At 42.3% G+C, this 27,319-nt stretch overlaps 2 protein-coding genes and 3 long non-coding RNA genes across 6 annotated transcripts in view; 2 read left to right on the forward strand and 3 right to left on the reverse strand.

Moving 5' to 3' along the window:
• Window positions 1–2,735: 2,735 nt before the first annotated feature.
• Window positions 2,736–4,308, reverse strand: LOC115529591 (uncharacterized). Its single transcript, XR_003973588.1, has 3 exons — window positions 4,251–4,308; window positions 3,200–3,253; window positions 2,736–3,086 (listed from the first exon to the last, which is right to left on the reverse strand). It is a non-coding gene; the product is annotated as an uncharacterized LOC115529591 (long non-coding RNA).
• A 158-nt stretch (window positions 4,309–4,466) lies between these two features.
• On the reverse strand, window positions 4,467–8,605 carry LOC115529589 (collagen alpha-3(IX) chain-like). The gene is made up of 16 exons (XM_030338401.1): window positions 8,588–8,605; window positions 7,922–7,945; window positions 7,561–7,614; window positions 6,724–6,777; window positions 6,564–6,605; window positions 6,323–6,379; window positions 6,166–6,219; window positions 5,950–6,003; window positions 5,769–5,822; window positions 5,613–5,666; window positions 5,412–5,465; window positions 5,246–5,299; window positions 5,089–5,142; window positions 4,867–4,920; window positions 4,639–4,683; window positions 4,467–4,547 (listed from the first exon to the last, which is right to left on the reverse strand). Exons 6-16 carry the CDS (start codon window positions 6,335–6,337, stop codon window positions 4,482–4,484), a joined length of 558 nt encoding a protein of 185 aa, XP_030194261.1. The 5' UTR covers window positions 6,338–6,379; window positions 6,564–6,605; window positions 6,724–6,777; window positions 7,561–7,614; window positions 7,922–7,945; window positions 8,588–8,605; the 3' UTR covers window positions 4,467–4,481.
• Window positions 8,606–16,186: 7,581 nt separating this feature from the next.
• LOC115529590 (uncharacterized) lies at window positions 16,187–17,888 on the reverse strand. The gene is made up of 4 exons (XR_003973587.1): window positions 17,818–17,888; window positions 16,637–16,672; window positions 16,475–16,546; window positions 16,187–16,266 (listed from the first exon to the last, which is right to left on the reverse strand). It is a non-coding gene; the product is annotated as an uncharacterized LOC115529590 (long non-coding RNA).
• A 632-nt stretch (window positions 17,889–18,520) lies between these two features.
• The window catches only part of LOC115529588 (60 kDa lysophospholipase-like), a 34,038-nt gene continuing 25,239 nt past the window's right edge, over window positions 18,521–27,319 (forward strand). The window contains exon 1 of one of the 2 annotated variants that reach the window (XM_030338399.1): window positions 18,521–18,720. In XM_030338399.1, coding sequence (XP_030194259.1) covers window positions 18,600–18,720 — 121 coding nt within the window. In that variant the 5' untranslated portion in view covers window positions 18,521–18,599. The remainder of the gene's footprint in view (window positions 18,721–27,319) is intronic. The other variant, XM_030338398.1, reaches the window with a different exon arrangement.
• Window positions 20,748–23,066, forward strand: LOC115529592 (uncharacterized). Its single transcript, XR_003973589.1, has 4 exons — window positions 20,748–21,255; window positions 22,283–22,349; window positions 22,442–22,478; window positions 22,642–23,066. It is a non-coding gene; the product is annotated as an uncharacterized LOC115529592 (long non-coding RNA).

Consider the following 27,319-nt stretch of genomic DNA (forward strand, 5'->3'; position numbering starts at 1 on the left):
GGACAAATGATGGCAAGACAGGTGGACTGGGGGCAAACAGCCGACTGACTATTGAATCTCCTATTTGATTACCCAATTCAGTGATCAAGTCACGGAGATCAGCTGCAGGGTCATTGCCACTGACAGACACAATTATGATTATTAGGGGTCCAAGCCAACAGGTTGGATCCCTATTGTTTTTGTAAGGATTTTTATACTTCCCGCGCTGAAAGTGGGTCCACAGCCCAAACCGTAAATGGTGCACACGCGCCAATTACATGACTAGAACCAGGTCCGGCACCGCTACTCAGATAACAAAATCCACAAAATAAATCCAACTTATCCCCTTTCCAAACTGCCGAACGAGAGGAAGTCTGGGCGTGTGCGACCCCAATTAGCGCCCCATCGGAACCAACAATAAATGACAAGTGGAACTAAATAAATAATGTACCATGTTACAGGTCAAACATTTGGGGAAATTCACTATAAATATGTAAATATTTATATATAAATATATAAACCACACTATAAAACTGTTACACCTGACCAAAGCGTCACCCTGAACACGCGTCCTTCTCCATTCGAATTGAATAGGGGAATAGCACCAACAGGGGGCGATACGTTCTCCTAGGATTTGGTGAAATTGTTACGTAGCCATATTAATCGTTATTATCTGAATGGGAAATGCAATATTTTAGGACAGATACACCATTAAACGTGTTTCTAATGACATTTCTAGCGAGAAATTTACATTTTCCTTGCATAATCTTCAGTCAGTGAATGTGTATGATCTTTATTAATCTTTATTATCTGAATGGGAAATGCAATATTTTAGGACCGATTCACCGTTAAACGTGTTTCTAATAACATTTCTAGCGAGAAATATACTTTTTACTTGCATAATCTTCAGTCAGTGATTGTGTCTGATCTTTAGTTTTATAGTTATTAGGAAGATTTAATCGGCTTGCTCGCATGTTTCAACGACGGCAGGTTGCTAGGGACGCTGCTTTCGCTAAACTAGCAGCTCACGTGTTTCCTGCGTTTGTGTTATTAAACCGTTACTTTATGTAACTTTTAATGATATTGTAATAACCACAGGCGAGGTATTGAGCGAAGTAAGCTTGATAGCAGGTTTATTGGATTCCACAATCGGACAGGCAGGCGCACAGCTCCACCGGAAAACTACAACAACCATAACTCCCGCCCGGAAGGAAACCCCCGGAACCCCCTCTCAGAAGGCCCGCCCCTTCCTCCCAAAGCCTGTGACGCTACAATATCATCTTGTTAAAAACACGTTTATCTGAGAGCCAACCCAGTCGCCAAAAGCATACGTTGACAGTGTACGTTTTCGTGAACGCTGGATTACATTTCAACATAAAATAGCGTGTTAAGCACACGTACACACGCACGCACGCACACACACACACACACACACACACACACACACACACACACACACACACACACACACACACACACACACACACACAGACACACACACACACACACACACACACACACACACACACACACACACACGCACACACACGCGCACACACACACACACACACACGCACACACAGACTCTCAAAATCTTGTGGAAACTGTGACACAACTAAAGCCATCCACCTGTTGCCTTGATACTATACCTACCAACCTCTTTAAGAATGGTTTCGACTGCCTAGCAGTAGACATATTGCAGATAGTTAACAACTCTCTCCAGTCAGGCAATTTCCCAAAAGCTTTGAAAACAGCAGTTATTAAACCCCTTTTAAAAAAGCGGAGCCTAGATGCCTCTATTATTAACAACTACAGACTAATATCAAATCTACCCTTCATAAGTAAAATCATTGAGAAAGTTGTCCTCCAGCAACTAAATCACTTCCTGGCATCAACTGGTTGCTATGACACCTTCCAATCAGGATTTCGACTCCTGCACAGCACTGAGACCGCCCTTATTAAAGTTGTAAACGACATCCGTCTTAACACAGACTCTGGCAAAACCTCAATACTAATGCTACTTGACCTCAGTGCTGCATTCGACACTGTAGACCATACATTACTTCTGGAAAGGTTAGAAAAATGGGTGGGGCTTTCAGGCACTGTCTTAAATTGGTTCAGGTCCTACCTACAAAATAGGAACTACTTTGTTTCCATTGGCGACTTTGTATCAGAATCAACCAACGTGACATGTGGAGTCCCACAAGGTTCGATCTTAGGACCCTCTTTATTCAACATCTACATAGTCCCACTAGGGCAAATCATGCAAAATAACAATATTGACCATCATTGCTATGCTGATGACACGCAAATCTATGTATCGCTATCAACAAATGACTATCGGCCCATAGATCTGCTGTGCCAGTGCATTGAGCAAGTGAAGGAATGGATGTGCCGAAATTTCCTTCAACTAAATGAGGACAAAAAAAAAATATTGAATTTGGTTCTAAAACGGAAAGACTTAAAGTAACCCAACACCTTCACTCTCTGTCCCTGAAAACCTCAATCAAAGCCAGAAATCTAGGGGTTATCATGGATTCAGATTTACATTTTGACAGTCACATCAAATCAGTTACAAAATCGGCATATTATCACCTTAAAAATGTAGCAAGACTTAGAGGGCTCATGTCCACCGAAGACTTACAAAAACTTGTACATGCCTTTATCACTAGTAAGCTTGATTACTAGTGTGTGACCTCCATGTTGTGACAACATGTCTGCATGTACGATGTGGGGAGTTGATATTGATTGTTTGGGTTATTGGTATGTGCACTTTATTGGTCTGAAGGGAGACCACAACCATTTCAAAAGGGTCTGTGTGCTGTGATTGATTATATTCACTCAATTTCCATATCCACGATATGATTAGCTCACTTGGTTTATGGTTGCCATCTGGCTGTTTGGAAGATGGGCGAAAGAGTGTTGGTAATCTCCTGACTGCAGAATATTCACTGTGGTACTGTTGCAGTTGGGCTTGGTGTGATTGGGTGCGGTAACTGCAATTGGTCATTTGGTGCTTTGTCAACAAAACTCACCCTCTCACCAAATCCTCCACGGATACCGGTCGGACCTGGAAGTCCTGGGTCTCCCATAGCTCCCTTACCTCCCTGTTGGTCATAAGCAGGTTATCATGACATACAGAAGAATGGTAAAACACCATAATACAAGGGAAAAGAATAGGTCCTGCATAACCACAGAAGCAGCTCCTCACACCACTGACCTGGAAGCCTTTAACTCCCTGAACCCCCATGTTGCCCACTGGTCCGATGCCCCCCTGTGGAAAGTAGGAAGAAATATAGGATGAATCTTTGCCTCTTATCGAAAACAATCTAACAATCCAAACAGATGGGATTTGAAAAAAAATAACGAATACACTACAAATGTATTCATCTGGGTTTTGGTTTGGATATTATACGTTTTCCTGAGATATGCAATGCTATGTGATGCAGGATGTGTTAGGGCTACTCTGGGGTAGCACAATGAATGGGGTAGTGTAGATTGCACAGTGTCCCTCTGTCTATTCATGCTTGCTATGTAAATACCTGCTCTCCCCACTGACCCAGCACTACCTCTGAATTAATCTGAGCAAGACCCTGAGGCGGCAGCCATTTTATTCTACAAGTTCTTCTCATTTACGTTAATATCAATGTTTTCTGTTTATAGGTTCATATTATTTTTAATAGAAGGTGTATATTTATTATCCTGCTATGCATTAAATGTTTTTTTAAAACATTGCTTTTCTAGCATTCGTGTAAGATTGAGAAAGCATATTTCACAGCAAGCCAAAACTAATAAAATATACTTTTAAATAGTGTTTCCGGCCAAGTCTGTCAAAGACGTGGTCGTTTCCTCTGGCAACGAGACAGCCAAGCCTATATATAGACAGACCATCGTCATCAAGCCACCTTCTCAAACAACCAGCACTCCAGAGATACCGACTGACGGAACAAGTCTCTTTAGTTTCTACCAAAAGGCTCTTGGAAGTTTGTCAGTTTGTTTGTTGCTAGAACAATGAAGTCATCCACCAAGACCAGCACACAATGCTTATTTAACCCCAAGACTCTGTTAAACCTTCAGGCCTGCTGTGCCCTGGAAGGACCAGGGAAGTCACCAGCTGTTTACCTTCACATCTATACATCTAAACGACTTAAGTCAGGTACGTCAGAAGTATTTCTACAGTGTTACAGTGCTTTAGAGCAACACACTATGCAAACGATCATTGCCCCTGCAATCTGTTGCGTCATTGGGCACACGTAACCATGACAACTTACAACGACTCCTCTGGGTCCAGCCATTCCTCTCTCTCCAGGGACACCGATGACAGAACGGGCACATCAACAGAGCACAGTGATTGGACAGTCCTCATCTTCAACTTTTACAATTTAGACCAGTCAATCAAAATGCATGTTGTCGTTGATCGAGATGTGTGCACATTTTATCGTTGAATCACGGATCTATCTTATCCTATGGAATCATCTAAAATGGGTCAATCCCTTCCCCCTTCAGATACATACAGGAATACCTGGCTCTCCAGAGGGTCCCGTTTCGCCCATCTTCCCTGCATCACCCTGGAGTGAGAGAAGGTAGAGTCAGACTGGCTGCTCCCTCCTTGGGTCTTACCTCTGCTCAGTGGCTCGACAGACTTAATAATGCACTCCCGACTGTCCCTTTAGACCCCTTTCCTCCAGCCCTTCCTTGTAGACCCTGGAACACAATAACAACAAAGTTAAATGGCTTGCGGTTGTATTCCAGACGGTAACAAAGGGACATTAAGATGGAGACGTATGTAGATCAGGAGAATGTTTCTTAGGTTCTTTGACTTCATAGATGAACCAACACATGACACAACACAACGAGGCACTCGGCCGCCGCCGCTGTGAAACTCACAGGAAGTCCGTTGGGCCCTTTCTCTCCAGGGACCCCGTTCCGGCTCGGATCGCCCTGGGGACACACAGACCGTTAACAGTGTCATCCTCTCCCTATGAACTCAGAGGCATCTCGTGTGGTATTGAGCTTGGTTGGATCCCATTGATGGATTAACGGATTGATTAACATTAACAGAGGGGTACTGTAACGTCTAGCAGCAGGGGGATTGGTGGGGGCACTCACCTTCTCTCCGTCAAGTCCCTGGGTGCTGTCTTTGCCATCCCTGCCGGGGATGCCCTGTGGTTAGAATCAAGTCTAATTAGAACAGGCCACTTTAGGATAAAACCCACAAACCATGTATTGTGTTAAAACAGGTAGTTCTACTGAACAAGACACTCACAGGCTCTCCTTTGGGTCCTAGTCCACCGGGACCTCCTTTAGGACCGATTTTGCCCTGAGAGAATGGGGGAGATATTTCTAGCTCTGCTTCCCCAACAAAGGCATTTATAATCCTTTTTTAAAAAGGATTGTTAAGAGAAGTGTCTGAGACCTGGTCCTCTACTCACAATGTCTCCCTTGGGTCCGCTGAATCCCTGGGGTCCCTTCTCTCCTGCATCACCCTGAAAGCATCAGATTGAAACACACACCCAGCTATTCATTGATGGGAGCAGTTATCCGTTTTGCAACAGCATCCCACTTTAACTCCCCCCCCCCCCCCTCCAGTAATTCCCTCTTGGAGTGCGTTAGAAGCAGGATGAGAGACTCACTGTCTTTCCAATGACGCCTGTGATACCAGGCTTGCCTCTGAAGCCTGTCAGACCCTGGAGGCAGAACACAACATGTCAGCCACGACAGTGAGGATATAAAACACCAACACCCGCTTAAATACCAAGTGTGTGATCCACGTTGTAAATGTTACCTACCCTGTTTCCTACAGCTCCCATTGGCCCCTGGAGGCCCCTGAGACCACGTGGGCCCTGAAAAACAAGCCGACTTCGTTGTAAAGGCATCTTCATACTGGCCTCAATGTCTCATCCACAATTCCAGAAATCCTCACAATATGCATAACTAATCAAATAGGAGGGTTCTAGTCTGTAAACTCACCTGCAGACCCACAGTACCAGGAATACCTGGAGGACCAGGCGGGCCAACGATACCCTACAAGAAAGATGATAAGATATTTACTTTTTACAATTTCTTATTATCAACAGTTGTATTGAATCAATACTTCTTGCCCAGCTGCTGATGGTGCTGTTTTTCACAGACTGCTGTGCACAGTAGGCCCAATGAAAGTATCGACGGTGTTTAACGAAGGCTCACCTTCTCCCTGTCTTTGCCGAGTTCTCCTTTGTCTCCCTTATGGCCTGTGTGTCCCTACAAGAATACGACGGGAAGAGGGATTGTGTGTTAGAGAGCACACAATTCAATCTGTTCTGAATGTGGAGAAGCGATAGCCGCCGCGGATGGACATGCTCACTTTGAATCCTGGCATCCCAGGAGGACCAGGCGGACCATGGGGACAAATGGCGGGACACTGCAAAGGACAGACCGAGACACAGATAAGACTGAGGCACAGCCTCTGTGGAGCACTGCACTGCTCTGCCGCCTGAATAATGTAGCATGCTGTGGTACATTATGTCTGTTTCACAGCCGGGATCAACAAGTATTTTCTTATGTTATCTTTACAGCTACGTGAATCAAGACCACTGCACACGTACCGGAGGATCCCCACTGCCATCAGGAAGAATGCCAGGAAGACCCTGGTTGTTGGTGGGAGAGGAAAAAGAGGAAAAGTATTTTAATAATAATAAAAATGTGCTGAAGTAATATCTGACTTGTCTTGCCATTGTCTCAAAGCATAATCCCATTAGCACTTACTGGGGGTCCATCAGCGCCGACAGGGCCAGCAAGCCCTGCAAGACCTTCAGAGCCCTGGTGGAGGAATAGAGAACATCAGCAATGTTCATGCAAACCATGCAGAGCCTCACCTACTTACATAACATTTCTATGTTCAAGATGAATTGCAACTCAAAAATCATATCATCTTCTTGTTTGGTTTTACTGCAAATGTCTCATGCATTAGGCCTTATAATATAAATTATATTTGATTTAATGTTTTCATTTTTGGTGATAGTTGACAATCGCAGATAACTGTGCAAAGTCTCCCATCAAACTGACACAAATGCGACAAAATAAAGACAAAATCCTAAACATAAGGTTACAAGTATTGCTTGTAACCTTATGTTACTAAAAATCTCTCCCCACGCTCACTTCATGCTGATAAAATACATGTATTACACTATTTACTCACATCTTGTCTGCTTTCACTCTATACTTTGCGTTGTTTGCTATTTTGCTGAGACGGGAATTCAAATTTGTTTGTGTGTTTTGGAATCTTCTCTGGACGAAAAATGCCAATTAAAAAATATGATCTAAAGGCCACAGTCTGTGCAGCCAGGGTGAGTTCATCCTCCCATCGAAATTCTGTCACGCATCACCCTCATAACGCATACACACTGAGCACACAAAGGAGCGGTACTAACGATGTTTTCTTCAAGCAACATCGCTGCTTGTGTGGTTATTTTTAGTGCTGTGTTTTACTGTACGATATGGTAATGAGGGTCAGAGATACACTAGCAGACTGAGTACAGCAAGAGCAAGGATGAACGGCCCCCTGGGAACAGCAGGCTTCAGGAAGCGTGCTCAGATACTCACTGCTGGGCCCTGTGGTCCCACTCCGCCTGGCAAGCCGTTGGTTCCCGGCAACCCCTGAAATGAATAGACAGGAAATAAGTGTACTTGAAAACAAATAGCAGCATATAATCATTATGGAATAGAGTGCCGTTATGGTGTTGCTATATGCTATAAATACCTAATGTCATTGGATTTTGCACTTTTTTATATTTTGGGTTGAGATTCGATTTCTTTTTGCTGTCATTTCCCATATTGTCCGTTATTTATTTTCCTTAGAGCAATAATGCAAACATGGTGCATGCACACACATGCACAGACAGACACATAGACGCATGTACGCCCACACACACATAGATACAGATAGGAAAAAAGCTTTACTCACTGCAGCTCCTGATCTCCCTCTGCCCTACGAAGAGAGGGGAGGGCAAATTAAGTCACAGAATTATGCATAATCACATGTTCAGCAATCAAAGCTTTGAATTGTTCTGTATCCTGTTAAATATTAGTGCCTCTCAATGGGAACCTGATGAACATTTTCGCTCTCTCATTATCCCTTGGCTAATTTAATGATGCATATTTTCTTTCTGACTTCTACTTTCTTGTTTCTTCCACGCATAGAGCACATGTATGACTTATTTTGCATTGATTGCATTGCACCTTCACGTTGATTAGATTGGTACAATCATTGGTAGATTCATTATCACTGATTTGACATAATGTGTATTTATCCTCGTAATTATGAGTTCCAATTACTTATGTTCATCAAACATGTTCAGCTTCTCTCCTTTAGCTTGTATTTGCGTAATTTCAAACAGCATAACCCAATTTTGGGTTGTAATATAGCCGTGTCCTCTTCAGAGCAGTGGATAGCTCTGCCTCGTGATTACATTCTTATGTCCCTTGCAAACGCCTAATTTGAGGATGTGTACAAGCAGTGTCAGGCTGACCCATCACATGCGTCAAGTAGTTACAATATCTGGATATCAATTTGAATAAGTATGTGACCTGACCAGAAGAGGATGTTTTAGTTAAAGGTAGTGTCACTTACAGGAGGCCCACCTGGCCCAGGGGGCCCGCATCACCCTGCACAATAAGGAAGACAATTATTACAATGATGCATCTTCTAAGGATGCTAATGACAATGCTAACATAGTTATATTTACTGTATTATTGTATATATATGAATTTGAATATACAATTTAATTGCCATTAAATAGAAACAAAACATATCTATCTCAACAACTAAGTTGTAGGGTGTATCCTATATCATATATAATGAGGTATGTTAAGTAGATACAATGGTTTATGTCTGTGACTGTGTGTGTCCTGGGGGGGGGGGGGGACACTTTTGACATAATTGAGAATACAGTACTGTAACTCAATGATTATCAATACATACAAGAGCAAAACAAAATACCAATTCACAAATGCAAAAAACTCCTTGAAATAAATATGAAACAGTGATAACCGTTACACCTGGTAATTGTCTCCCTGCAGCAATCCATTTGGCTTAATTATTATGTAGTTGAAATTACATTTCACTCCGGGTGGATTGGTGGTTTGAAACTGAAAGTAATTTTCCCTTCCTATTTTAAAATCTCCAACCTACAGAACTGACTCCTTCATCCTATTCCTGCATTCTCATTGGCTGTATTTGGTTTTCTTGTGTGGTGAGAAGTGCACATGGCTGTGTGGTCGGGAGTCTCTGCATTCCTCGTTGTGCATACGAAACAAGAGCGCAGACGGCTGCAGAAATGCACAAATTTGGTAGAATATTTTACCAGTCTTTGTTGTACACACCCACACTAACACGCAAGCACACACCCACACTAACATGCAAGCAGGTACACACACACACACACACACACACACACACACACACACACACACACTACCTTCTAGGATGTATTGTTTTATTATTATTTTTGATATTGTCTACACACAAGCACGGGAACATTAAGATGGCATTAACTCAATTAGGCAAGGGCTTATCAATGATGTCATCACTTATCCTTGTTTTAACCTCACATAATAAAGGTTAAACTGTAAACCCAGACAGTTTCCAACAGCACAAGTCCTATTAAAAACAAGCATTAACTGTTGCCTAGCTCTTCATGTTTAGCTTGGGATAATTAGCTGGAATTCAAGGGATTTTCTATGGCATGGCTGTGTGTTCACAACCAGGTGAAGAAGTAGGTATTGCAGGACAATTCGATCAGGAATGACAGAAACTGGATCTCTCTTTAGTTTTCGTTTTTTCTCTCTTTACATCATGACACTGGGTCGCATATCATGAACATTCAACAATCAAACAATTTACAAGGTCCCTATATAACCTTACCCCCCGCTAATCAATTAATTCAGATTGTCTGTGTGTGACATGACATCACCACTAAGGTGCGCTTGTTTTTAGCACCTTTAAAGCTGCAACAGACTCCCGGCCAATGAGACTCTTCTGGTTCTCATTACACATCAAGTTCAAGGGGATACAGTAATTGTACTGGTCTTCTGATTAGGTTCCTTGAAGGTAGCATAACAAGGCAAGAGCGTACCTTTCCATCTCTTCCGATATAAACTTCTTTGGGCAGTTTGTCTTCATTCACTAGGATAACGTCTCCGAGCTTTAACTCTGTGCATCTTTTTACATGAGATGAGCAATGTGCAGATCGTAGCTCCAGGAGATATTCCTTCTTCCAGCGGGTCCAATATGTATTGATTAGGCGCTGTCTGTATTTCCACCTTTTGTTTAACTGACGTTGGTCTGTGTTGGGGGCCGCTGCGGTTACGTTGCCAGCGGATGGGAGCGCTGTTAGACGCTGACCAATTAGAAAAGGGGTTGGCGTTAGCGGGACAGGCTCTTCGCTGCTGGTGTGGGTGAAAGTGATGGGACGGGAATTAACAACTGCTTCCACTTCTATCAGAATGGTTTCAATTTCTTCATATTTCAAACATGATTTTCCCAGAACTTTACGTAGGCACGTCTTCACCGACCTCACCATTCTCTCCCACATTCCACCCCACCAAGCAGCTCTTTCAGCTATAAACTTCCAGATTATTCGTTTTTCAGCAAAGAATTCCTGTAGTTCTTTAGATGACAGGGAATCCCACAATGCTGTCAACTCCTTGTTGGCTCGTTTAAACGTTTTAGCATTGTCTGAATATATTGTGGTACATAGTCCTCTGCGTGACACAAAACGTCTGAACGCCAGCAGGAACTTTTCCGTAGTCAAATCAGTCACCAACTCTAAATGAATAGCTCTGGTGACTGCACAGGTGAAAAGAGCAATATAACATTTTCCTTGATTCTTACTGTACATAGGCCCAGCAAAATCCACTCCTGTGATCTCAAACGGAGGCGCTTCTTCAATGCGCTGCGCAGGTAAAGGCGCTGAAATCTGCTTGGCTGGTTTGGCTTTATATTTACGACAGATAAGACAAGCGTGTACAACTCTTTTCATTAGTTGTATTCCTTTCATTATCCAGAATCTTTCTCTCGCTTGGTATCCAGAATGCAACACTTGCTGGTGGCATTTTCTTACAATCAGCTCAGAAAACATGTAATTTTCCAGGAGGATGCAGGGATGCTTTTGTTCAAACTTCAATCCTGTCATCTGTAACCTGCCTCCCACTCTTAGGGCCCTTACATAGTCGACGCAACGCTACGCTTACGCGTCCAAAAGGCTACGCGACGCGACGCTTCGGCCGCCATTAAGCGTCGAAGCGTAGCAAAACGCGCCCTCCAACTTTTTGATACGCGACGCGCCGATCCATCCAATACCAAGCGTTGTCGGTGGGGGCGATACCGCAAATATTGTACATTATTACTACTATAGGTTATATTTACAGAAGAACATATGAGAGGATGCGGGAACGTGATAAGAATGACTTGACGTCTCTTTTACTAATTATCTGTGCCAATTTATGCGAACCCTTCCACAGGGTCAAAGTGCTATTTTGATGCGCGACATCAGACAGCTGATGCGGGATTGTGAGCCATTTTAATGATCTTCTTGTCACCCGATATTCGTTCTATTACTGGCCTTATTTGTTTTAGAATTAGCCTATTTGAATTAATTACGTAATGTTTTGTGTTCACGTTCTATGTGAAACATAAATGTTCATGTTCTGTGTGAAACATAAGTTCAGTAGCCTCATGAAATTTGAAAGCGTGAGTGTGTAGTGAATGAAAAATGTGTGCGTGTATGGTGGGACTATTTTCTGTTTTTGATAAATAAACCCCTTTTCTCTTATAATGTTGCCTACCATATATTTTCTGTGGACATTATCCGCTATAGCTTAAAGCCTTTGGCTATAGGCCTACACTTATAATTCATTCATCTGTCAAGGCAATAGCTCGTTGTATAAACATTTTATATGGATATGAATTAATGAGTTTGACGTAAACCAAATTAGGTAACTTGTGTAACATGATAACTAATGAATCAAAAGTCATGCTTCCAAGTGACCAATGTATATACATTTATTGGTCAGTGCGCATACCCAATCGTAGCACATTGTACTGGTGGGGAAACACGCCAGCATCTGACAAAAAATAATCTGCCAGCTGCTCCCTGACAAGGGCCGGTTTTGGTGAGTCTGGAAGATATCGGATGACTCGCGAAAGGAGATCATCAAACATCCGAAAATACTGGAAATGCCTCTCCTCGTCCATGCTTCGCATTGGAAGCACCAGAGAAACAAATTCCCCATCCTGATCTCGTGTGGTATTTAAAGGGCGCACATACCACCGCCTATCTCTGCGCTTCATCACTCGTCTTACGTAGCCAGTTTGATCGGAACGTCACCTGGAACGTCCCCCCGCGAAAACACCGGTGACTCTGCTGCCACCTATGGCGTGAGTGGTGTATTGCATGTCATGCATTGCCCGCGACGTTCGCGTATGCTGTGTAGACTATGAAAGGAAGCGCGACGCTCGCGTCACTCACGTCGTTTACGCGCGTCGCTCGCATCGACTATGTAAGGGCCCTTAGTACTCAGAGGCGCTGCATCCCATTAGGCATACCAGGCAATTGCTTGGGGCCCCGGGCCACTACTAGGGGGCCCCCTAGAGCCAAAAAATAAAAAAAAATAAAAAAATCGCTCCATAAACCCCCCCCCCCCACAACAATCGCTCCATACCCCCCCGTCAACAATCCTCTGCCTAGGGCCCCCACACTCCCTAGAATCGCCCCTGTTAGTACTCCACTGTCATCCAGAAAGGGACTTAGAGACTTAATTTTGGACTGAAAGTTAACTTCTTTACCTCTTTTCAGTTGATTGATTTCTTCGTAGAAACTTTGATTCGGCGTTAATCGGATCCAATAAAGCTCTGCTTCAGCGATTTCTCCAGCTGTTAATGTTCCGCTGCTTTTTGCCTTTTCTCTGGCGTTGTTTATGAATCGTCGGACCCAGGCAGTAATCCGCAGCATTCGGCTGAGGTCACTGTGGTTCTTTATTCCGAGTATTTCCATTTCCTTTGAACCTTTGGAATTTAACAAACTGGTAATTTCCACAACTGCTATATTTTCTTTTACAGCGTCATCATTTTCGTTTGGTTCAATATCATTGTCACGGTAATTTACATTTAACTTTGTGGTCAAACGCTCTTCATTAATGACTGCTCTGTGGGGGAGATAGTACGTGGGATTATCAGTGACCATTTGCACGCGCTCCACTATTCCCTGATTTACGTACTCCTTGATGACGTCACTGTACTTTTCATAAAGTGGCACATTACTTTGAAACTTTTTTACAAGCTGATCAAAACGTATTTTGGCAACATTATAGTTGGAGGGCAGGTCATGGTCTTCATTTTCCCAAGGTAATCTCACCTCGTATCTTTCTTCTTTGAACTGGACAGTTTTTTCAAACAGCTGCAATGCCTCCTCATTACTTTTCAGTGATTCTTTTTCATTCATCATTCGATTTCCCAGAAGGAGCGCAGTGTGTGATTTATTTTCTCATCCAGTCCAACACTCACGTGCAGAGTTCCGACATCTGTAGGTTCTGTTTCAGTTGTCACATTTAGCATGGATACGGTTCCTTGTATTAACCATCCAAACTTGCTGTCCAGCGCCACTGAGAGGCGCTCCAATTTTCCTGTCACAATTTTCCAGTAGTGATCGCCACCGATGAGGACTCCCAGCTCCTGCGTCTCCATTCCGCTCACTGACGTGTCAGCCAGCTGCAGGCCTTTTCGCTCCAGTTCTCTGCGCACTTCCTCTCCCGCTACTCTCATAATGGAAGAGCACACTCTTGGGATTTCCAACACTTCTAACTGTACACTTTGGCCATTTCTGATGTTGCTCAGTGTTAATTTTACTTTATTACAGGTGATATTTTGTGGGACACTAGAGCCAAACGTGTGTAACTTTAGAGTCTCTTCACCTACTTTGGGGAGGTTGAGCGCACTGGAGATATCTTTACGCACAAAGCTTCGCTGACTCCCTCCGTCCAGTAGACAGCGGGTGAGTTGCCTTGTAACTGGAGTTTCTATCCAGACAGTAGCGGTCTGAAGGAGGACTGATTCTCGCTTTGATTCACTGGGAGACATGGACATCACGGCATCTGCCGGTTCATTTTATTTTCTGAATTCACGCCCATCATAGGAGCACACAGCTTGGTGATGACGTCGATTACATTTCTCACAAGAGATACCTCTAGTGCGACAATCCTTGGCAACATGTCTCGTTCCAAAACACACAAAGCATCTTCCTTGATTTTTTAACTTTTCTTTTTTCTCAGGCACAGACATTTCATGGCAGTGTTTAGACTGGTGATTATTTTTCTCACAAAAAAAACAATATTGTCTATCCATTTGGTTGGCCGCATAAAGGGTAGACGTTGTCATTGTGTTATGTCGTCTTGTTCGCATTTCCCATGCGCCTGGTGTTTCCTTTTCACGTTCCGCACTTGTGCGCTCTTTTCCGCTTTCAGACATGTTGGCCGTGCGCTCCCGGCTGTCCACTTCCTTTTGAATGAAGCTCATCAGTTCTTCCACTTTCCAGACATCATCCTCTTCAACTTGTTTGCTGAAGTCTAATGTTATCTCTTCGGGAATGAGCTTCATTAGAATGGGGCACAGTAAGCTACCATACGTGTCAGAGACGACTCCCATTGAAGCCAGACTACGAATTTGGATCTCACAATTATCATACAAATATCTGAGCGATTTTATGTCATTGACATTTTTTACAGGATTAAAATTCAACAATTTGGTCATATGACCATTAATTACCAAATCCTTTCGGCCAAATCTTTTCTGCAGCAGCTGAGTAGCGTTTTCATAATTTGAATCAGTTAATGGTAACCCTGCTGCGACTACATTGGCAGCTGCGCCAGTGAGATATGATCTCAGATAACAGAATTTATCCGTTTTTGTTAAGTTATGATTACTGTTCACTGCCGTGTCAAACTGTCCCCAAAAGTACTGCCACTGGCTGATGTCTCCAGAATATTTTTCTATCACAAGTTTAGGCAGCTTCACGTTATTACGCATGGGGTTAGATTAAACAGACATTGCAGACTGCATCATCTTTCGCTCTTCTTAGCGCTCTCCTTGTCCTCGTCTTCCTCAGTATGTGATCTTTGTATTCTAAGGCTCTTCTAACCTCATCTTCTATATCTTTGTCGCTGTTTGTTCTTCCACATCCAAATCCATTTTAGTCAAATAATCTTCTTTCAATATCAATTGCTCCAGCAACTCTTCCAATGCATCATGATCTGGTCTTTCTTTAACAAGTTCGTCGTCAATCTTGTTAATCAGTCTGGTTACAGCGGTGCGGATTGAGGATCTTTTTTTCTTTCTACGGTCGATTTCAGCCATTGTTCCTTTTTTCTGTCTTCTTGTTTGTCTTGCAAACCAATGGACTTTTCGTCCTCTTCTTCCTTCATCTAAATGTTCCCTGGTTTCGGCACCGACTATTGCAGGACAATTCGATCAGGAATGACAGAAACTGGATCTCTCTTTAGTTTTCGTTTATTCTCTCTTTACATCATGACACTGGGTCGCATATCATGAACAATCAACAATCAAACCATTTACAAGGTCCCTATATAACCTTACCCCCCGCTAATCAATTAATTCAGATTGTCTGTGTGTGACATGACGTCACCACTAAGGTGCGCTTGTTTTTAGCACCCTTAAAGCTGCAACAGTAGGTGACTCCAATATACCATGTAAGGTATCTGTTTCATCATGTGAGCAGTGGCACTCTGAGCCCCAGGGCCAAAGACCCCCCCTCTCCCCGGTACCTGGTGGAGGTGGGCAGCTCGGTGCATTCCATACAGGATTAGGACAGAGCCAGCAGTCAGCAGTGCCCAAATCCGATTGGGTCTGCCCTCATTAAAAACCTTCCCACCAAGCGCACCAACCGGTAAATCCAGAGAGACAGGAAGACTGGGGGGCATTATCCCTGCATGACTGAGGACCCATATCTAACAGTAGGCAGTTGTGGGTTTTTTTACACCACTTATCACAATTGTGATGATTGTATCTACAAATCACTCCAACTGAGAACAGGCGCGTGTAGCCATGCGTGTATGAGTCTAATACTATTCTGTGTGGTGTTTTCCTGCTTAATTGCAGCTGGTAGATCGATGTCAGTGCAGAGACAGAATGAAGGGGATGTCAGGTAGGGTACAACCAGGGTGTGTACCCCGAGTGTCACTTACCGCGTCTCCTTGGGGGCCGTCCTTCCCCGAGGGGCCATCAGGGCCGGTCAAACCCTGAGGGCACATGATAATACATCATTATCCATAGACTATTCTATCCACTCATTTTACAACACAAACATGTGCATGATATCATGTGAATGTTGGTGCTAGCGCGAGATATTTAGCCTCACAGGGTTTAAACCTTTTGTGAGAAAGTGTTGCTAGACGTTCATGTCATGGGCATGGAGTTGGGTTGTTTTTGTTTGTTGAAGAGACTTACATCTACCCCTGGCAGTCCAGGGAGTCCCGGCTTCCCAGGTCCACCCGGCAAACCTGCTTTCCCCTTAGGACCCTGAAGAGAAGGAAGACGAGGAGAAAACGAGGTGAATAAACCAAATCAGATGCATGTTCTGCGTACACTATTATGTGGATGTTAACTTACAGCTTTTCCGGAGAGTCCAGCAGGGCCAGTTTTCCCCTGTGGTCAATATAGATAGGAGAAAGGAGACAGAGAAATCAATAACATAAGCATCACATCACACTGTATTTATAATTAGCATTTGAAAAGCATCATCACTCTGATAAAAGACTGCAACAGATGGGGACATATATATATGTCCTCATCACATCATGAATAAAGGATGCTTTGGTGAGCATCTGGATCAGGGGCCGCCCCCTGCCAGGCGGTCTACAGGATGAGAGCTCCAGGTTGGCTGGAGCGTGTGTACGGACAGGGAGGAGCTCGGAGGTGAAACTTTAGATGCTCTCATAGGACTGGGGAATGCATGAATGAATAGACCCTCTGTGTGGCTGAGCACTCCTCATTTAGGATACAGAAACAGAAATAACCAGAGGCAAAGGGTCACACTGGACCGGAAATTTTAAAAAGCATTTTTTTGCTTTTATTTATTAGTACTTTTCCTTGAAATGCCTTTGATAGACCATAATCAATACATGGATTAATTAATTCATTATCCATTCATCCATTTTCCTTTCTTTGGTTTTGTTTGCTGTGTAAGCAACCACTGTAGTTGAGATTTCCTATTTCTTCATAGAAAGCTTTTCTTTCACAGCTTCCAACATACCAGTATTCTTCTGACATTGGCCAACTGTGTTTTGGTCATGTGTTTCTGGAGCCACGCTCCCACCACAGTAGGTTGTCAAGCCTCCCATCGTAACCACTCAGCCAAAACCATATGTACATTGACTACCAGAGAGTAAGTACCACCAACACCCCTGTATCAACACCTGGAGGGAGGGGCAATGGCTTCGGAAAGGAGGAGGAGCCAATGTGATCAAATATGGTAGACACAAGAATAAATAAAGGGGCCGTAACATAAGGTAACATAAGAGAGGCTGCAGTTTGGATAAGATGTGTGGAACCACTTGTTGCACTACCATACATTGGACATTATGTCTAGAACTGTTGTCTTTATTCACACAAACACACTCTCACTTTCCCTCTCTCTCTTTCGCTTTCACGCACACATGGAAACACATTTCGTTGATGGTGTCCTTTGATAAATATCTGGTTTGCAATATCTTAAAATCTTAAAACATATTTAAAACGTATATAATCTGAAAACCAGGCTGCTGACTAGCAGCTGGAGCGGCCTCACTCACGTCAGTGCCATCCTTCCCCGGGGGACCATGAGGTCCTGGGGGCCCAGATGCCCCTCTTGGTCCAGGTCTCTACAAAGAAAAATCATTCCTTGATCACCTGCTTGTGCTGGAAATCGTCAGCCTTTACGTTATTTGTAATTGATCATTACTGAGAAAGAAACAACAGTTTATCTTTCAATCCGGTCCAGACGGGTAAATAAGATACCTTTTTTTAACTGGTTCAAGAAGCATACATAATTTAGGAAATTCTAACATAGAATTACACAATTAAGTAATGTTGTTAATTGGGACTCAAATACGCATGCGTAGTTATGACACTAAAATGTGACATAACTATATAATGAATATACATGGGCTACAAATGCTATATATATGTAATACACAATAATAATAAACAATGATTTAATTTGGTAATGTATTATTCCCTTCATGAGTTTGAAATAGCCAATAGTTGAATTGGATAAATGAATAAAGATGGTATTATGCGCCCGGTACTACTTCTTTCAGATTCTTCAGATCACTTCATTTTACATTTCTCTGAAATACAATTGGGAAACGACTTATTTGGAAATCATGCCCCTTAGGCTCATAGGGGTAGGATTTGGAGGCTGGCCTTACTGCTTGACTTGACACCACCCATAGATCATCCGATATTTGGTGAATAACCCTTTAAGACTCCACTGTTGTGGTCGTATATAAAGCTAGGGCCAGAGCCGAGAGGGGTTTAAATCACGGCGGTATATAAGACGTCTACGTCGAATCCTCCCTTGGTCTCTGAAAAAATGACTTCACTCGCTCGAGCTTTGTCTAAGGCAAAACGGATCCTGCATGAAAATTGCGGCGATCATTGGGTACTGGTCATCAACACCGGAGGAACCATCGGAATGAAGAGTCATGACGGGGGTAATTATGTTCTCAGATGAGCCGGGAGAGAGTATCGCGTGTCTAGGGAATCATCTGATGGACTATCTACGTGGACATTTAGGATGTAGATTACGCAGAGTCTACTACGTGCGTTAGTGAACAATTCTGACAGATACACCTACACTGTAAAAAAAAACGGTAATATTCTGGCAGCTGGGGTGCCAGAAAAATACTGTGAAATAACAGATAATTTCTTTCTCGTAAAAATACGGTTATTTTCCATAATTAAAATACAGTTTATAGTTGTAATTTTAACAAGATTTTGCCTTATTTTCATGTTGTTTTTAATGTTTAATTAGAAACATTCACATTTTAAAACAATGAAATTACCTAGAAATGTGGTAAATAAATGTTGTATTACGAATAATACTGCTTAAATTGACAGAAATGTGCTGTTCATAGCTGGTTTTTAATGGAAAAAGGTTGTACAATAATTTACATTTGATGTAATATAACAGTATATAGACAGAAAATAATGTGATTCATCTTTCATAACATGTAAAAAAAAAGTTGAAAAAGTATGAGACTAAATGTTTAGTCTCATACTTACTGCTCAAGTATGAGACTAAATAAGGCACAAATAACCAACTTTCTATTGTATTTCTTTCAAATACTACATTTAACACTGAAATCCCAAAGCTTGAAATCCCAATACATTTAACACTGAAATCCCATTACTTTGCTCGATTAAAAAATGAAAATAAAATAAAATAGCACAGCGAGTCCTGTCCAGCCTACAAATTGCATGTCCATAGGTCCTTGGTTTACAGAGCCTAGGTTGAGCACTAACAAAGGATTTATACCACATAAGTACGGACATGTTGTGGATCATGAGATATTCACTGATTTTGACAAGAATTCCCCTTAATCGCTGACTCCACCTTCAAATAGCAATAGTTTGGACATGCAATTTGTACGCAGTACAGCAGGACCCAATCAGGAGAAAACAGTAAACATCCACAACTGCTACAATATGACAATTGTGCCAAATTAACAATCTTTTTGAAAACATTAGACATTTTTAACACTGAAATCCCAAAACAACATGTTAGGTTGCATTACGTTTAATTAAATCTAATTAAATAATAAAATAAAAAAGTACTGCCAGTGTTTTGAATGAATCACCGCACAACAAACAATGAGTAGACCTAGAGAAACATCATTAATCCTACGACAAATGTAAATCTTCCAAGAATCTAAATACTGCCAAAAGAATACATGAAAGACTAAAGCTGCATGGGTGCATGTTAAAAGACATGCATTCACAGAGCAAACATGGTCCATGGCAACAGCTCATTCAGCAGCTCTATTACTTTAAGAGAAAACAGCAAATCCGAGTCACATTTGGGAACGCATGAGTTCCAGAGAAAACATTCATTTGATAATACAGTAGACATGCTGTATGTAAATACTGCAAGAACAAGAACAGCAAAGTTGCATGTGAACAGTCCAGAATAAAGTCAATGGGCAAAAAGATCCAAGGACAACAGAGCCCTGTTTCAGGTAGCTGGTTTTGAGGCAACCCCGAGTTTGTTCGCTCTGATTTAATGGAAGCTCTGGGTTTTCCGTTTCAGGTAGCAGGTTCAGCGCAACCGAGAGTTAGTTGCTGCGGCAACATACGCCGTGGGTCTAACCTGCTCGGGAGGTGGTTAGACCTACTCTGAGTTTGTTGTCTATAAGGCTGAAGGCAGCTCTCCGACAGAAGGAAGTGTTAGTGTTGGCATGTCCTTTTCTACGAGAGCCTGTGGACGTAGAGGCTGCGATCCTCCGAAAGAATCTCCGTGAGGAACGATTATTAAGACCCCGGTTCAGGGCTGGACTGGCCATCGGGCGTACCGGGCAATGCCCGGTGGGCCGGCAGGCATTTTGGGCCGGGCCGGGTCCATAAAAAAAATAAATAATAATAAATAAATAAATAAATTTAAAAAAAATATATATATATTCTATTTATTTTTTTTAATGGACCCGGCCCGGCCAAGTCACACAGCTGAGGCCGAGGGCCCATGGCACATAGGTGCGTGCAGGCCAGGCAGGCTGTCAACTTCACCTGAAAGTTTAAAAAAAAAACTTTGTCCCTGGCGGTCTCAGGCAATTACTCATTATGATTAGTTCTATGCTGGGCCTGGCCCAATCACATACACAGCAGAGGGCCGAGGTCCCGCCCTTGGGTCTCGGCTGTCAATCAGTCACGTCACGTCACTTATTGACACTGACAGAAAAATGGAGAAAAAACGGAAAGGAGGCGCGGAGAAAGTCCGAGATAAAAAGAGAAAAGCCCTAGAGGCAAACTCTGCAACATGTGCTAAAATATCGGACATGTTTGCCGCGACAGCTGGCCCGGCTTCATTAGCACCTGCTTCGGTGGAAATTGCGACGGCGGAGGCTGAGGAGGATGACGGTGATGATGCGGACGGAGAGGTGACTGAATGGAGGCCGAGGCCAAGTGCAGAGATGGGTGGCGCTGGCGGCGGCCCGGCCCCGGGGCCGAGCTCAGCCTCAGACGAAGTGGCGGCGGTAAGAAGTTGAAATTTAAGTTTGTGTTGATAAAGAAATATTTGTTAAGCTAGATTCCTAAACTTTAACACAGTATTTAGTTTCCTAACAGTTAGCTCCTGCGTTATAACATCATGTTGTACAGAGTAATCTAGACTGAGCCCGGTCAAAGTGGCTATTTTAGCTAACACAACAGTTAGCCCACTAAACATTTGCTAGCTTTTCTTTGGGGAGTGAAATAGCTCTGTTGACTGTGTATTGAAAGAGCATCACTTTGCTATTGCTATTTGAACAACATTAATGTGAGGAAGCTGTCAGTGTTTAATTGCTTTATTAATTTATTAGGCTTTAGGCTATATGGGTAAACAGCTTTTTTGGGACATGAAAACATAGATAAAACTTGTTTGTGAGCAAGCTTAATAAACTAAATTTAGATAAACATGTATTCCCTGGAGAAAACATGTGTTCTAATATTTATTTTGTGTGTGTGTGTGTGTGTGTGTGTGTGTGTGTGTGTGTGTGTGCTATGAGTAGACTTTGTGTCCAACTTAGTGTTATTTTAGCTTGCTTGCTATTATGTTATAGTTTGCAGGTGTTATAGCTTACAGTTATTATTTATTATCATGTAATAGTGAAATATTGCTATGCCTTAAAGGGGCAATGTGTAACATTTTAAGTAATTTATTAGCTAAAATCAATATCCTCATTCATAAATATGTCCTCATTGGTGTAAAATCACCTCTGCCAATAATCGGAATTATCCTCCTGAGCGGAGAATTACAAATATTAATGTTACATTTTGTCCATTGAGCAACTTCACAGGCATTCTTCAAATTTGTAAGTTTACAATACTGTTGTTTTGTGTTCTTGCTGGCATCCACCTGGATGGTCATAAAGCCTACTACTTTTACAGAGTGACTGTAATGAATGCAACTATCCATTATTGTATTACTTTAAAGACACCAATACTATCAATGTAATTTTTTTTGAAACATTCAAATTTTCACTGTTCCCTTGACCCACGTGGCCTCTCTTTCTCTCCCCTTAGGTAATTTTTGGAGTGAAGGATTGCCTTCCCATGATGTGGAGTTCACGTGTGTTCTTTTTGTTTCATTGTGAGTTTACTAAATAGCTCTTATTTTAATTATAGAATAGACAGTATCAGATGAATCTATCATATCTGACTGCTCCTTTCTGTCTCCCTCAGAGCACCAAGGTCCATGCAGCCTTTTGTCTCAGCATATGTAAGTACAAAATTAGCTATTATCTCTCTGTTCACCTAAAGATTATTTAAACTATACCTTAACTGATCCCTGCTCTTTCTTTCCTTTGTCTGCCTCTCTCTCTCTCTCTCTCTCTCTCTCTCTCTCTCTCTCTCTCTCTCTCTCTCTCTCTCTCATACTTTAGGGTGCCACTTTTACTTACTGTGTTATAATTTGGTGTGTTCTAGTTAGTGTAAATAAGATAATACATATATTGTGTATACTTCCTGTTGTTGTTGTTGTTCTCTGTTCTAGCATTTTCTGCTGACTGTGAGACGGTTCAAACTGTACATATTATAAGCATTAGTCATATCAGAGGAGATTTGACCTAGCTGCAAAACCTCCATTGTGCCCAAATACAAATGCAGAACCCTCTCTTCTTCAAAGTCCTGTAATCTGCCTTGTTTTTTTGAGTGTAAACGTTTTGTAAGCGTCTAATCACGAGGATCTAATAGTTTTTTTAATCTCCACTCCTGTTTTTACATGTGGCCATTGAAAGAACAAAAGGTTATTTTGGGCTATTATATAAAAGATTAAAATTATGATCGTACGTAATTGTTTAATTTCTATTTTTATAAACAATGTACACGTTTGTATAAACAGTATTTTCATTAAACACTGAAAAGACATCTCTAGCAATGTTTCTTTGACAACCACTTTCACTTCAAGATCGGTATTGTGGCATTGTAGCCATCTCTCCAAAGATGAAAGTCTCTGTAAGTATAGTGAAAGAGTGTATGCATTTTTCAACATGGTTACTCTTATCCATGTAGGCTACTGCGCTTTATTTTAATTGTTGAAACAGCACAATATGCGCATATATCCTCTGGTATGTTGTGTGCCTCCGCATATCGTATAAATAATCATGGTGGGCTGCCATGGCCAAAAATGCCAGGGCCGATTTCTTGTCCCAGTCCAGCCCGGGTTGGATATACTTTATTTTCCTGATAATTTTCTTCACGAGCGCTATCGTTTTTCAGCGCAATCTATCATTTATTTAGACCACCTTCTCAGCCCCCATGTTAACTGTCAAACGCACCGGGGGCATGCTTTAAGTTTAATTTTTTATCGCAATTAACGCATGTGCAGAATGATCCGCCCCGTGCATCCCACCCGCTCTGTACTTCAGTCACTTCAACGTTGTGGCTTTCCCATGATCAGAGTAGCTGACTAACCACGGACCTATAACTGCTGCAAGTCAAGAAACTCATTTTAAGAATGCAAGGCAGAAAAGACCCTGGTACTGCTTTTAACCAGATGCTGTTTTTCTCTACATGCACATGCTCAGCATAATCGTCTGCATTGTTCACTGAAGTAAAACCCTTTGAGTAAACTGTTCAACAAAATAACTTGTCCCACCACAGCCCGTGTTCTAATAAAGACAATCTACTTATTATGAGGATTATTTTATTTCCTGAAAGCACAAAAAAAAAAAACACCTTTAACTTATGTTCCAAAATGTGGATCTCCAAAGCATCCTTTTGCATCTTTTGAATTGTTACAATTGCATGGAGGTTGGTGAGGGCACCTGGTTCAAGTAGGGCGATGACGCCATCAGTAACTGGAAGAAGATGATTAGACAGTGCAATTATTACTTGAGCCAGAATATTGCCCCATCTAATTTGCAACGCGCTGGGTTGCGTGTACATATTTAATTATTTTGAATAACCAACCTCTTATACTGTAAAGGCACTTCTATCCTGGGGGGTGGGGGGGGATCAGAGGAGCTCCCCCCAGGGATGCCCTCAGCCACAGGACGCATACTCTGTTGGCTGAGGGCCATCTCCTCAGCCTCTGTGAGGGCTGCAGGTGGTGGACCCCCTCCAGTCTGCCGGGCCTCTGCATTTTTTCGATTTGCTAACATGGAGGAAAATGTTACCCTAATATTCAGTAAGCGCTATTTTGAAGACATATATATATATATATATATATAATGAATTTTGCCTAGGTATAGTATACAAATATATAATACATGTTGAACATAGCTGTTAAATTAGGTAGAGCAGGCAAAACAGCACAATTGATTTGATTTAAATTAAACATTAGTTTACCTGTTTAAACTATATATTTTTTTACTTCATTTGCTGCCAAGTCCTCGTGGGGCAAATCGGGGTTGCGTAAATTGACACACACACACACACACACACACACACACACACACACACACACACACACACACACACACACACACACACAATTTACATATTGAATAAGTGGAAGATATTAAACTTTCCTCTTATTTTATTTTACTAATTTATTTTACTCTCTCTCGCGCTCTCGCTGCCGCGGCGGAATTGCTTTTTTTTTGTTAAAATGGGTAACTGCTCGGCATACACGTTCATTAGAATTTCCAATTCCGTGGGGGAAAAGTAAGTAGATCTACGCTTTTGGTCCATGTTTGATCATGTTATCAGAGATCCATTGATGATGGCTCTTTATAGTCAACAGGCACGCCCCCAACCCAGAGTGAACATACTCAGAGTTGATTAACCCAACGCTGATCACCTGTTCTGAAACTGAAAACCCAGAGTTGCTTTTCAACCCTGAACTCTGAGTCAACCAACTCAGAGCGCAGGATTAAACTCAGAGTATGTTAAACCAGCTACCTGAAACAGGCCTCAGCTCACTCATAGTCTGTTTTTGAGAACTTGGGCTTTCTTTGAGAGCATGGTGCCGTCCAGCTCCATCACAACTTTTCGGCGCACTTCAAACTAGGGATGGGCACGAGTAGTAAATTCCAAACTCGAGTGATCGAAGGAATTCCTCGAGGATCAATCGAGTACTCGTTAAATCAAATCTATTTTTAGAATGCAACGCATCTGCAGCAGGAATAGGCCAGTGGGTTGTTCCACAAAGCCGGTTTTATCACATAACCGGGTAAGTTAACCCAGGGTTAACTGTAACCCTAGGTTTTCCGTTCCAAAAGGATCACGGTATGTTAGTTGCTCTAGCAACATATGCTCTGAATCAAACCTGGTCGGACCAGGTTTTGCGCAGGTTAAGTTTGAAACATAACCCGGTTTTGGGTATTTCAACCGGCGTTCACCGCAGATTTCATGTGTTCACAATGGCATGCCCTTTTGATGAGAGAACTGCTGATATCAGAGCGCAAATTATACGTGCAATCCACCGGGAGCGATTGATAAGACCACGGCTCGACATCTTGGCATATTGGATGACTTTTTGCTGGAGTGGAGAGATATAGATTCTCGCGCAAATCTTTAATATATTTAAATAGCCTTACATAGCCAACACTACCAATCGAGGACCTGGCCTCAGTTCACTCCAGACTATTTGCGTAGCCCTCTGTTTTTTTCAAATGGTAGTTTTATCTAGGCTATAATGCTGGAGATGCTGAGCACATCACAGTCGTTTCAGATGACCCATCCAAGATTTGTATCGGCCTCCTATCATACAAAGAGCAATATTGTCTGAGTAGTATGCCGAGAGGCATTTACAACATAAAGTATAAAATAGTCCTAACGGACTTGCATCCACTGGAGAATGTTCGATCGTAGCCGGCGGCTTCATTACAAGCACTGATCCATCTTGATCTGTGAAGTTGATGAATTGTCACTTTTAGGTTTTCTACCCAGTTACCAAAAAAAGAAACATTTGGAATAGTATGCGCTGTGGCAAGCACATGGTTTGCATGTGTTACTTCGAAGGCAAAAAAAATCTAAAATACAAGAAAACACAAAAACCTACATTCAACCAGTGTGGGGTAGGCCTATGGCCCATCACTCTCTGAGGTGGTAGGTAGGCTACCTCCAGGTACCACCTCCATGCCAGGGCACCCTGAATTTATGTTTATTAACAGCTCCTCCACCGGGGTCAAGACAATTTGAGGGCCAGATCCAGTCTGCCGACTGTCTGCCTTTTCACGATTGGCTTAAAAAAAATGGCTTATTTAAATTTATACCAATACGATGGTGGGAAAAGCTTAGGCTACCAGTTTGTATGTTTTTTATACTTCATTTTTATACTTGTTCCTCTGACCGCTTGGAAGCAATCGGAGTACATATTGTTTTAGAAGAAAGGGGTTATGTGGTAGGATCTTTAAGAATGCTTAACTGGGATATTTATATATTCATGGCTCAAATATTAAGGATCATGCTTTTGACGTGTAACTAACGCATTTACGCGGTCAGCGATCCGCTGCCAGGCTTTGGTTCTCCGGGTTCCAGAGGTTTTAGCGTTCCCTTTTCTTGTGATAATGTCCTTCTCCTCGTCATAGCTCTCCAGGAGAACCTGGAGTTCCATTTCATTGAAATAAGCGGCCCGTTTCGCCATATCGATCAGGGTTTCCATGATCCATACATCACGTCTTTTTAAGTTTGGCGTGGACGCGCACAACCCTGTGTTAACCAACCCCGAGTTGATTGAACTAATGCATAACCGCTGCTGTGGAACCGAAAACTCTGGGTTGGTCGGCACAGGGTCAATCAACCTAGAGTTCAGCGTTAACTCAGTGTTTGTTAAACCTCCGTTCGTGGAACACCCCTCTGATGATGAACGGCAATATTACCAACCAAACATGTAATGCTTATTCTCCATCAAAACAGTCAGAGTTATTAGAGTATTCATTATTTATTTTTGCAAACGTTCAAAACACATTTTCCTTACAAAAATAAATATGCGTCTCACAATTTAAATCACGTCGAACCAAGGCCTGTAACAGTTTAAAAAAACGAAACAAGTAGCCTAACCATTGCAAATAATTTAAAGCTGCAAGTAAAACGGCAGCAAATGGACTATGGAAATACTCAGCGTTGTGATCTTCTCTACACGCCCGGGATTACAGCTGCGTCTTGCGGCGGTGA

This window comes from Gadus morhua, chromosome 17 (assembly GCF_902167405.1).
Source record: "Gadus morhua chromosome 17, gadMor3.0, whole genome shotgun sequence".
Taxonomy (NCBI): domain Eukaryota; kingdom Metazoa; phylum Chordata; class Actinopteri; order Gadiformes; family Gadidae; genus Gadus; species Gadus morhua.

Coding starts and splice junctions, on each gene's coding strand:
- LOC115529589 (XM_030338401.1), bottom strand. Junction 6,004..6,165: donor TCGGCAAAGACAGGGAGAAG/GTGAGCCTTCGT, acceptor TCTTTCTTGTAG/GGTATCGTTGGCCCGCCTGG. Junction 4,548..4,638: donor AGGGGTCTAAAGGGACAGTC/GGGAGTGCATTA, acceptor CTCTCACTCCAG/GGTGATGCAGGGAAGATGGG.